The 12,173-nt window shown below is 37.1% G+C and overlaps 1 protein-coding gene and 1 pseudogene across 1 annotated transcript; both read right to left on the bottom strand.

Annotated features, from left to right (window-relative positions):
• Positions 1-427: 427 nt before the first annotated feature.
• Positions 428-1,396, bottom strand: LOC112663603 (olfactory receptor 4C46-like). Its single transcript, XM_049096620.1, has one exon. The coding sequence runs from the start codon at positions 1,386-1,388 to the stop codon at positions 459-461; it is 930 nt and encodes a 309-aa protein (XP_048952577.1). The 5' UTR covers positions 1,389-1,396; the 3' UTR covers positions 428-458.
• Positions 1,397-9,192: 7,796 nt separating this feature from the next.
• LOC112663103 (60S acidic ribosomal protein P1-like) lies at positions 9,193-11,922 on the bottom strand (annotated as a pseudogene).
• Positions 11,923-12,173: the final 251 nt, after the last annotated feature.

Genomic DNA, 12,173 nt, shown 5'->3' with positions numbered 1-12,173 from the left:
TGGCATTTAACAGCATTTAAGAACATGATCTGGGAAATCAGCCAGTTCTGATTATTACTGGCTTTCCAATGTATCGGTATCTTTCCTTTTCTCTGTTTCCTCACCCGTTTCCCCTTTCTATCAGTTTCTATAATCAGTGATGATAGCAGGGCCTACCTCCTTGGATAGCAATAAATTCTTTCTTTAAGTTGTTATTAGAAGGAAAGCCTATGAATCCGTATATATGGTTGAAGCTAGTAAAACTAAACCCCAATTTGGTAGAGTTTTCTGAATATGCAAAGTCGTCCTGGGTTATGTTTTCTCTTTTCTTGCATCCATTGGTGCTACTCTCAATACAGAATTTATGATTCATAGTGGTTAATTTATTTCTCCCTCCCTTAGGCATTCCTTGTGGAAATCATCCAAAATGTCATTTTGGCCTTTGTTTCCACTGAATCAATGTTGAGCCCCAGGCACATTTATTTGTCACCTGAAATAGCTTTCTTACTACATAATTTCCTAATAGCATTCTTCATTTGGGCATTTCTCAAGGTATAGATTAAGGGGTTTAACATGGGAGTTATAATAGTGTAGAACACTGCAACTGCCTTATTAATGGATAACGTAGCTGCGGGTCTCAAGTACACAAATATGCAGGGCACAAAGAATAGGACAACCACTGTGATGTGGGAGACACAGGTGGAGAGGGCTTTGCGCTTTGCCTCCAAGTTGTGATTCCAGAGGGAGCATAGAATGACCAGATAGGGGACCATTAAGAGGAGGAAGATTAACAGACAGATGAATCCACTGTTGGCAGCAACGAAGAGCCCTAAAGTGTGGGTATCAGTGCAGGCAAGATTGATCAAAGGATTCAGATCACACATAAAATGATCTATGACATTTGGATCACAGAAGGGTAATTGGAAAATGAAGAGGATCTGTATAGTTGCATGAAGAAAGCCTCCAACCCACACCACTCCCATTAACAGGCCACACACTCGCCGATTCATGATGGTTGTGTAGTGCAGTGGCTTGCAGATAGCCACATAATGGTCATAGGCCATCACAGTAAGCAGGATGCCTTCAACACCTCCAAAAAAATGTTCTCCAAATATTTGGGTCATGCATCCATTGTATAGGGTAGTCTTCTTTTCATGGAGCGAATCTATGATCAGTTTGGGAGTATTGACAGAGGAGTAGCAGGCATCAATAAAGGAGAGAGAGGCCAGGAAAAGGTACATGGGGGATCCCAACAATGGGCTGGCAGTGATGGTGATCACAATGAGCATATTACCTACCACAGTGATGGTGTAGATGACAAAAAACACAACAAATACAATTTTCTGCATCTTTGGATTCTCTGTAAGCCCCAGTAGAACAAACTCTGTCACATTGTTCCTAATCTCCATGCGCTTCACCTGATAGTTAATTATATTGCCTAAAGAGAAAATAATTTTTATTAATGCAACCCTGAATTTGCTAAACTTTCCATTCTAATATATAATACATTTATGGATTCTATTGAACTGTGAATTCTTTTGAGGTTGTGTATGTGTTGGAAATACAGATTATGGGTGCTTGAAAATTATTCAGATTGCCTCTCAGTTGAAGTCTTTGTTAAGATTATGGGCATATGGAGCTTTTGGAAACACAGGCAGAGACTACATGTGTACATATAGTCATCCCAGGTGACCAAGAGTCTAAATTGAAGTAGTAGATTGTACACACCACGGTAGCCAAACCTGAGGTGTGGTAGTAGATGGATGTAGTCTCCAAACACAGAACCTCAGACTTTTCTCTTTAACATCTCGGAAATGGAGAACCATGGAAGGTAACTGAGAACATGAGTGGTAGGATAAAGAAGACTGTGAAGGGAGGAAGCTTGGATTTTATTCTCGTAAAGATCTTTGTGTGCTTTGCCTGAAATGATTTGAGGTTCATTTAGGGGGTGGAAGGAAGACACAGGAATTGCAGAGGCAGACAATTCATAGTAGTTGAATAAAAAGTAACAGGGCAATGGTGATGGGAATGTATTGGATGGATACAAGAGCTACCTACACATAATCATAATGCATGTTTCCTAAGTCCAATGACTTTAAAATAGCTAGAAATATACTTTTGAACAATTGATTGCTGTGTGCATGGTATGTAGCAAGTACTTTGTGTACATGGTCCTTTTTCATATGATGACCTGTGTGGTTGGTATTAATATCGTTCATTTTGCAGATGAGGAAACAATCTCAGAGATAAATGTTAATAATTATAACAATGATGGCAATATTAACCAAAGCTAACTGAACACTTAGTGTGCTTTAAGTGTTTTTGTATTTGGTTAGGTAAGCCTCACTACAAACCTACAGGATGGCTCATTTTAATCCCTATTTTACACATTAGGGAATAGAAGCATAGAGAAGAAGTTAAGAATCTTGCCTAAGATGACTGAGCAGCTAATAAAGGCTGGAGCAAAGAAAGGTCAGGTTATACTTATGGTTATACTTGTTAATTGTTGGCCCTCCAAATTTTTAATCCATGCCCTTTATTGTTACTTTACAAGAAACAACAAGTTGAATTAGTCATCTCTTTTTGATATGACCATGATACTTGTAATTACTTTAATAGAACTTTATTTATTTATTTTATTTATTTATGATAGCCACAGAGAGAGAGAGAGAGAGAGAGAGAGAGAGAGAGGCAGAGACACAGGCAGAGGGAGAAGCATGCTCCATGCACCTGGAGCCCGACGTGGGATTTGATGCCGGGTCTCCAGGATCACGCCCTGGGCCAAAGGCAGGCGCCAAACCACTGAGCCACCCAGGGATCCCTACTTTAATAGAACTTTAGAGGCAAGCTTATGTGCAGCAGTTTCATCCGCAGACACACAGCACACACAATGGCATATAGGAGCTCACAAATCTTAAAAATGTGGTACTCTTTCATTGAACAACCCTTTTTTCTTGATCTCTCCCCAAGTACTAAGTCTTTCTTACTGTATCTTCCTCTAAAAATTGGGCTGCTACACTCTTCTGCAAAATATAAAAACCAGTTATCCCCGTGGTTAATTGTATTGGTTTGAAAATCAGAAAGACCAGAGTACAATCCTTGTTCTTCCATTTGCAATTTATTTTATCTGGGGTGCATTACCTTAGTACCTTACATCCTTGTTTCCTCATCTATAAAGGAAGAATAATAATATCCACCTCACAGGTTATCCCAATTATTTGAAACATTGACCACACTGTTTGGGACACACAAAGGACTTTCATTTAATTTTATGACTGTGATTGCCCCTATGAGATAGGAAGAATTGACAGTTTGGGTAATAATACCACAGAAACATTTAACTATGCAATGAGTTTAGGAAGGATCACCACCAATTTTACACTCAAAGAAACAATAGAGACTTGTGTCATGCATAGAAGTTAATCCCAGGATCTGTTCTCCATGTTTGTGCTTGGACAAACAGCTGCTGATCTTTTTGATTTAATTTTCATATTTGTGAGTTTGTAATGTAATAAAAATGTCTTTTAATTATTATGATTTTTCTTCATTATTAGGAGGTGTCTTATGGTCAAAGCATGGTGCCTAGTGTCAGAAAGCAGGGTCCTACCATTTTCTTAATGAGCCCCCAATTTTTTAAGTGTCATATTAGCTAATAATATTCATAAATCATCTTTTGAAGCATTGGGATAAGGATAAATTATTCTATTACTATGTTTGGAAGGTGTTGAAAAATAATGAGTAATATATGTGGGAAGTAACACTCTTTAATAAAGTATCAGCACTATTGAAAAACTTACCTTAGCTGTCTTGGATGATCTTAGTGATGTTTGCGCGTATATTCAGCAACAGTCCCATCTTTAAACTGACCTCTACTTGTAATAAGTAATTTTCAATATGAAAAATATATCACACTTGGGAAGGGCCTATTCAGATAATTCGCTATCAATTCAACAGTTATTAAGAAACTGTATACATTAGATATGTGCAATTTTGGGGAGTATATCATTATTCCTCAATGAGTCTACTAAAATAAAAGAGTACTCTTACGAGTCCAAATCTTTCCATTGAGCCTAACACCTCAAAACTTTTTCACAGAAAATCTATTTGAAATGTGTTTTCTGGTTTTGAATTTAGAATGGATTCACTCGAAACACTACAGAGAAATAATCTATTTATGGCTTTGGTCCTGTGGAGCAAGAGGCAGACAGTGTGGAAAAATTACATTCAGGTGGTTCATTCTGCTCATGATGAATCTTGCTCTGGAGAGGTGAACAGAAACATTTTAACTTTTCCCTGTAAAGATATTTAAACAGGTTTGCATCAATGTTCAGGGACCTTGTCTTGGAGCTCTTGTTTCCTCTCCCAGGAATTAATTATCTCCTTTGATGGAAAGGCTTTGTCTTAGAAACAGTATTCTAAGGAGACGTGTTGACAAACACTCATTCTTAGGTGGAGAATTGTATTTCCTACACTTGGAACCTAAGCCTGTGAGTCTCCTTCCTCTCTGTGTCTTGGGTTGTTCAGAAAACTAAATGCCAGGGCACTCGAATGGCTCAGGGATTGAGCATCTGCCTTTGGCTCAGGTCATGATCCTGGGACCCTTGGATGAAGAGTCTTGCATCAGGCTCCCTGCAGGGAGCCTACGTCTCCCTCTGCCTATGTCTCTGCCTCTCTCTATGTGTCTCTCATGAATAAATAAATAAAATTACAAAGAAAGCAAGCAAGCCAGATTCCATGTAAATAGAAGGATGCCATAATTCCAGTGGAACTGTGATGTAGTTCCCCTGTAGGCTGATGTCACAGAGGAGTTTCTCCTTAATAATCAATATTAAATCTTTTTAGGAACCCACTAATGATTCCTTAAGAGCTAGAGCAGTGAGGGCATAAAGCAAATGGACAGCCATTTTATAGTTCTTGGACCTCTTTTTTCTTTGGCTTATTGAAATATCATGAACAAATAAAGTTGTGTGAATTTAAGATGTATAACTTGATATGTTAACATAAGTATACATTGTGAAATAATCACCACAACCAAGCAATTTAACATTTTATCACTCAGGAAAAAGAACTTTTCCTCTATGGTCAGAAACATGACAGGAATGCCCACTCACCACTGTTGTTCAATATAATACTAGAAGTCCTAGCCCCAGCAATCAGAAAACAAAAAGAAACAAAAGGCATTCAAATTGATAAAGAAGGAGCCAAACTCTCTCTCTTCACAGAAGACATGATGCTTTTTGTGGAAAACCCAAAGACTCCACCCCAAAATTACTAAAACTCATACCACAATTCAGCAAAGTGGCTGGATATAAAAATCAATGCACTGAAATAAGTTGCATTTCTATACACTAACAATGAGACAGAAGAAAGAGAAATTAAGGAATCAATCCCATTTATAATTGCACCAAAATCATAAGATATGTAGGAATAAACCTAACCAAAGGAGTAAAGGATCTGTACTCTAAAAACTATAGAACACTTATGGAAGAAAATGAAGAAGACACAAAGGAATAGAAAAACCTTCCATGCTCATGGATTGGAAGAATAGTTAATGTTAAAATGTCTATGCTACCCAGAGCAATCTACGCATTCAATGCAATCCCTATCAGAATACCATTGACATTTTTCACAAAACTGGAAAAAGTAATCCTAAGATTTGTATGGAATCAAAAAAGACCCTGAGGTCCCTGAGCCAGAGGAATCTTGAAGAAGAAAACTAAAACTGGTGCATCTCAATGTCAGATTTCAAGCCATATTACAAAGCTGTGATCATCAAGACCGTATGTACTGGCACAAAAATAGGCACTTATGTCAGTGGAACAGAATAGAGAACCCAGAAATGGACTCTCAACTCTATGGTCATCTCATCTTTGACAAAGCAGGAAAGAGTATCCAATGGAGAAAAGACAGTCTTTTCAACAAGTGGTGTTTGGATAATTGGACAGTCACATGTAGAATGAAACCAGACAAAAATGAATTGAAAATGGATGAAAGATCTACATGTGAGACAAGAACCCATCAAAATTGTAGAGGAAAACAGAGGTGGCAACCTCTTTAATCTCAGCTGCAGGAACTTCTTGCTAGAAACATCTCCAAAAACAATGGAAACAAAACCAAAAATGAACTATTTGGACTTCATCAAGCTAAAAAGCTTCTGCACAACAAAGGAAACAGTCAACAAATCTAAAGGCAACTTATAGAATGGGAGAAGATATTTGCAAATGACATAACACATAAAGGAAAACCTTTTTTAGTATCCAAAACCTATAAAGAACTTATCAAACTAAACATCCAAAAGACAAACAATCCAGTCAAGAAATGGGCAGAAGACATGAACAGACATTTCCCCAAAGAAGACATACAAATGGCCAACAGACACATGAAAAATTCTCCACATCACTTGTCATCAGGAGATGACAAATCAAAACCACAATGAGATACCACCTCGCACCAGTCAGAATGGCTAAAATTAAGATAAGAAAAAACAAATGGTGAGGATGTGGATAAAGGGGAAACATCTTACACTGTTGGTGGGAATGCAGGCTGGTGCAGCCACTCTGGAATGTTGGCTGATTGAATTTAAGTAAAAAATATAAAAAATACCCACCATTTGCTTCAACGTGGATGGAACTGGAGGGTATTATGCTGAGTGAAGTAAGTCAGTCGGAGAAGGACAAACATTATATGTTCTCATTCATTTGGGGAATATAAATAATAGTGAAAGGGAATATAAGGGAAGGGAGAAGAAATGTGTGGGAAATATCAGAAAGGGAGACAGAACGTAAAGACTGCTAACTCTGGGAAACGAACTAGGGGTGGTAGAAGGGGAGGAGGGCGGGGGGTGGGAGTGAATGGGTGATGGGCACTGGGTGTTATTCTGTATGTTAGTAAATTGAACACCAATAAAAAATAAATTTAAAAAAATATAAAAAATAAAATAAAAGTCTATTCTTTAACCATTAAAATACTTTGCTATCTTTGTAAAAAAATACATTTGAGTTTATTTATGAACATTCTGTTATGTTTCTGGACATATCTATCTGTTTGTCTTTATGCCAATTAGGACACAATATTGATTCCAGGACCTTAAGAATAAACCTTGAAATTAGATGTCAAATAAGTTCCTCAAATGTGTTCTTTTTTTGAGAGTGATTTGCTATTATAGACACTTTAAAATTTATACATTTTTAAAATAAATTTAGAACAGATTTATTGATTTCTCCAATAATCCTGTTGGGGTTTTTATGGAAATCACATTGAAAATTTACAAATGATACGGTAAAAATATTGGGTTTTCTAGTCCATGACATGTACACATCTCCCTTTATGTATTAAATATTCTTTTTTTTTTTTTAAAGATTTTATTTGTTTATTCATGATAGTCACAGAGAGAGAGAGAGAGAGAGAGAGAGAGAGAAGCAGAGCGAGAAGCAGGCTCCATGCACCGGGAGCCCGACGTGGGATTCTATCCCGGGTCTCCAGGATCGCGCCCTGGGCCAAAGGCAGGCGCCAAACCGCTGCGCCACCCAGGGATCCCCTGTATTAAATATTCTTTGCAATATTTTCTACTTTTCATATACCTGTTTTTTTAAGTTATAGATATAGAAGATCAGTTTTATAGAAAGGCATGAAACCAAATTTTTTCTTCTCTTAGATAACACTCTATTTGTTATGACTTTCAACATGCTCGACTACTAAATTTCAAAAACAAAAATTTACTTACAGTAATTATTTTATAGACTGAGAATTACCTAGCTTTCTGTATTTGTTTTTTTATAAATTTATTTTTTATTGGTGTTCAATTTGCCAACATATTGAATAACACCCACTGCTCATCCCATCAAGTGCCCCCCTCAGTGCCTGTCACCCAGTCACCCTCATCCCCCGCCCACCTCCCCTTCCACCAACCTTGTTTGTTTCCCAGAAATAGGGGTCTCTCATGTTCTGTCTCCCTCCCTGATATTTCCCACTCATTTTTTCTCCTTTCCCCTTATTCCCTTTCATTATTCTTTAATTTCCCCAAATGAATGAGACCATATAATGCAATTGCACTGCTGGGGATTTACCCAAGATACAGATGCAATGAAATGCCGGGACACCTGCACCCCGATGTTTATAGCAGTAATGTCCACAATAGCCAAACTGTGGAAGGAGCCTCAGTGTCCATCGAAAGATGAATGGATAAAGAAGATGTGGTCTATGTATACAATGGAATATTATTCAGCCATTAGAAATGACAAATACCCACCATTTGCTTCGACGTGGATGGAACTGGAGGGTATTATGTTGAGTGAAATAAGTCAATGGCAGAAGGACAAACATTATATGGTTTCATACACCTGTTGAATAAATATTACCTATATGTCACCGTAATATTTTTATTATGTAAATGTAAAAATGTAAACCTAATATTTCATTTCTTAAATATTGGTTATAATTTCAATTTCTAATTGTTTAATGTTTTTCGCAGAAGTATAGTTGATATTTTAATATTGACATAAACTATGGCTATGCCAAATTCACTGATTGGGTAAATCATTTATTTTAGCACACTTGACATTTTCTCTGTACACAATTATGCCATCTGCACAAAAAATTTTTACAATTTTACTTTTTCATTTCAAGTCTCTATGTGTTTTATTTCTTTTTTTCTTGTTTCAATGATGAGGACCTAGAGTACAATATATAATAGTAAGATTGTATATCCCTATCCATCTTCAAGATCAAGAGGAGTATACATCATTAATATGATGACATCTATAGATTTTATGAAGATGATTTTTATCAGTTTGAACAAATAATTTTCTACTGTTCACTTACTAACTTCTAAAAGAAACCTTAAATCTGGGTTGAAATTTATCCATTTTTAGGCATCTTTTGACATGATCATGTAGTTCTCCTTTATTCTATAGTGACTTATTTTGAGTGATATTCGAATGTTAAACCAACCTTTATTCTTAGGACAATCTGGGTATGATTTTGGTGCATTATGATTTTTAGAAATTACTGATTAGATTTACTCAAATTTGTTAAAAGTCTTTTGCACATGTTCTTGTAATGTCATTTGTAATTTAGGCAATGCAGGGTCAAATAATGAGCTGCATAGTGTTTTCTCCTCTATGTTTTGAAAGAGTTTGTATAGGATTAGTTTTATTTCCTTACATATTTATTCAGTCAGTCATTTTTTTTAATTGAACATGTCACAAAAGAGGGTTAGTCAAAAAGACCAAAACTCATGTTATCATCACTCTCCTCAGATTCTTCTTTGTCTGTTTCCACTTTCTTCTCCTCATCTGGGGCAGTGATGGCAGATGGAGCAAGACCTCCTGCTGTTGTAGCAGGAACTGCTGGGCAAGTTCACCAGCCCCTGTGTTGTAGGTGAGGCTCCTGATGTTGCCATTGGCCAGGGCCTTTACAAACAAATCTGGCCAGAAAAGTCGAACATTTACACTGACTGCTTTAATGATGGCATTGATATTTTCCTCCTTAACATTCACCTTCTTGTGATGTAGGCTGAGTAGATGCAGGTGAGGTCTGAAACCAAGGTGATAGTGTGGGCGAGTTGCGGGTGGGCCTTGCTGGGGTTGGTTCTAGTTGCTGGGTGAAGTTAGGGCCTCACCCCAATGTAGACTTACCTTCTTCTGAGGACTGAAACTCTTGGCAGTAGCTAAGCAAAAGCAGCATTCCTTATTTTTAAAATATATGGAATTTGAAAAAAAATGTATAATTAAAACTGAAGCCATTGGGACTGGAGTTATTTTGAGAAGGATTTTAACCACAAATTCTATTTCTTTAACTGATATAGGACTATTTTGGTTTTCTATTTCTTTTTCAGTCAGATCTTATAATACTTTTCAAAATAATTGGTTTTTAGTTGTCAAATGTATTGGCATTAGTTTGTCATAATATTTCCGTTTTTAGTTGTCAAATGTATTGGCATTAGTTTGTCATAATATTTCCTAGTATCCTGTTAATGTCTGCAGAATATATAATGCTCTATTATCTTTTATTCTTTCCTTTTTTTAGAGAGAGAGAGAGGAGAGAGAGTACACTTGCATATGAGTGGTGGTGGGAGAGGGCTGAGGAAGAGGGGAGAGCAAATCTGAAGCAGGCTCCATGCCCAGTGTGGATCCCAACCCCAGGCACAATCTCACAACCCTGAGATCATAACCTGAGCCAAAATCAAGAGTTGGATGCCTAACTGATGGAGCCACCAGACACCCCATGTTTTAGTCTTGATATGAGTGATTTGCCTCTTTTTTCTCTCTTATCCTTTCTTACTCTTCCTCTTTCCCTCTCCCTTCCTCTTTGTTATTCTAGCTAAAGTTTTGTCAATTTTATTTAAGCTTTTCAAAGAACCAGCTTTTCATTTCATCGATTTTTTCTATTGTTTTTCATTTTTTGTTTCATCAATTTTTGTTCTTATCCTTATGATTTCCTATCTTCTACTTTCTGATTAATTTCCTCTTATTTTTCTACCTGTGTAATCATGACAACTACCTAATTTCACAACATTTTTTATCACCCTATACCAGTTACATAGTCCATTTCTAGTTCTCCCCTTCCCTAGCCCCTTAGCCAGCCACTAACCTGTTTTCCATTTCTATAGATTTGTTGATTCTGGATATTTTATATACACAAATAAGTTTTTGAGAACCACCAACTGTTTTTCCTCATCTCTAGACCATTTTATTCTATTTATTTTATTTTTTCATTTTTTTTATTTTTTATTTTTTTCTTTTTTTATTTATTTTTTATTTATGATAGTCAGAGAGAGAGAGAGAGAGAGAGAGAGAGAGAGAGAGAGGCAGAGACTAGGCAGAGGGAGAAGCAGGCTCCATGCACCAGGAGCCTGACGTGGGATTCGATCCCGGGTCTCCAGGATCGCGCCCTGGGCCAAAGGCAGGCGCCAAACCACTGCGCCACCCAGGGATCCCCTTATTTTATTTTTTTAATAATACATTTATTTTTTATTGGTGTTCAATTTGCCAACATACAGAATAGGAAGTATCAGAAAGGGAGACAGAACATGAAGACTCCTAACTGACAAATGAACTAGGGTTGGTGGAAGGGGAGGAGGCCGGGGGTTGGGGGGGGTGACTGGGTGGCGGATGAGCTCTAGACCATTTTATATCCTTATAGTAATGTATCGGATTTTTAATTATTCCTCCTTTCAAGAAGCTGGTTACAACTGGGGTTTTTCAGCTGCTTTATGCATTTTAACTCTTCTACTAAAGTAATTTTCAGGTAATTGATAGTGGCAATGAAACTTGTAGTCAACTTGAATATATGATTGGAAAAGTACAGTTGATTGGTCTTAACTCTAACAGAATAAAACCACAAATGCCATTGGTGGGCTCAAACATAAACCTTGTTCATTGTTGACATTCACCAAATGGTATAGTCTGGCTCAATCTCCTCTCTTACGTATCTAATCTAGACCTTGGGTAATGTTTTTGTAGGTTCAACTTCAACATTACTTTGTCTCCAAGAATTCCATCTTCACACTAGTTTAAGGCATGTTCCTATTATGGCACTGTGTTCTTTTTTTTATAATGCTCACCGCTGTCTCTTCTTTTTTTTTAATAGTTGAATTCTTTCATATGAGGGCAGAGAAACTATCTGGGCTGTGGGGGTAAATATGTATTTAAAGTTTAGTTTTATGGGTTGCCTGTGTGGCTCGGTCAGTGAAGCATCTAACTCCTGATTTCAGCTCAGGTCATGATCTTGGGGTCCTGGGATTGAGCCCCATGTTGGGCTCCATGGTCAGTGGGGAGTCTGCTTCAGGGTTCTCTCTCTCCCACTTCTTCTGCCCCTCCTCCCCCTCATGCATGCTCTCTGGACGTCTCTAAAAAAATAAATACATATTTAAAAGAATGAATAAATAAATTTTAGTTCTGTCACTACTCAGCTTCTGATCTTGGGTAAATTACCTATATTCATAGTGCCAGTTTCCTCATTTGTAGAATAAAAATTAATAATAGTGCCCATCACAAGGTGTACGTCACGTATTGTGTTTAATACAGGGCTTGGCATATAGCACTCACTAGTTACTGTTGTTATTATTGAACAACACTGTGCCTGGTATATTTTAGATGTTCCATGAACATTTATTGGGGAAAAAAAGAAACAAATAATCTAAGGTTCTAACTAGGAATAATTATCCTATTCCTGGAGGTCAATTCTAACCCTTG

Source organism: Canis lupus, chromosome 18 (assembly GCF_003254725.2).
Source record: "Canis lupus dingo isolate Sandy chromosome 18, ASM325472v2, whole genome shotgun sequence".
Classification (NCBI taxonomy): Eukaryota; Metazoa; Chordata; class Mammalia; order Carnivora; family Canidae; genus Canis; species Canis lupus.
The sequence above is the reverse complement of the archived record's forward strand: the minus strand, read 5'-3'. Positions and strand labels throughout refer to the sequence as shown.

Excerpts from the sequence above, each read along its gene's own strand:
- LOC112663603 (XM_049096620.1), bottom strand. The coding sequence starts at position 1,388 with ATGGAGATTAGGAACAATGTGACAGAGTTTGTTCTACTGGGGCTTACA.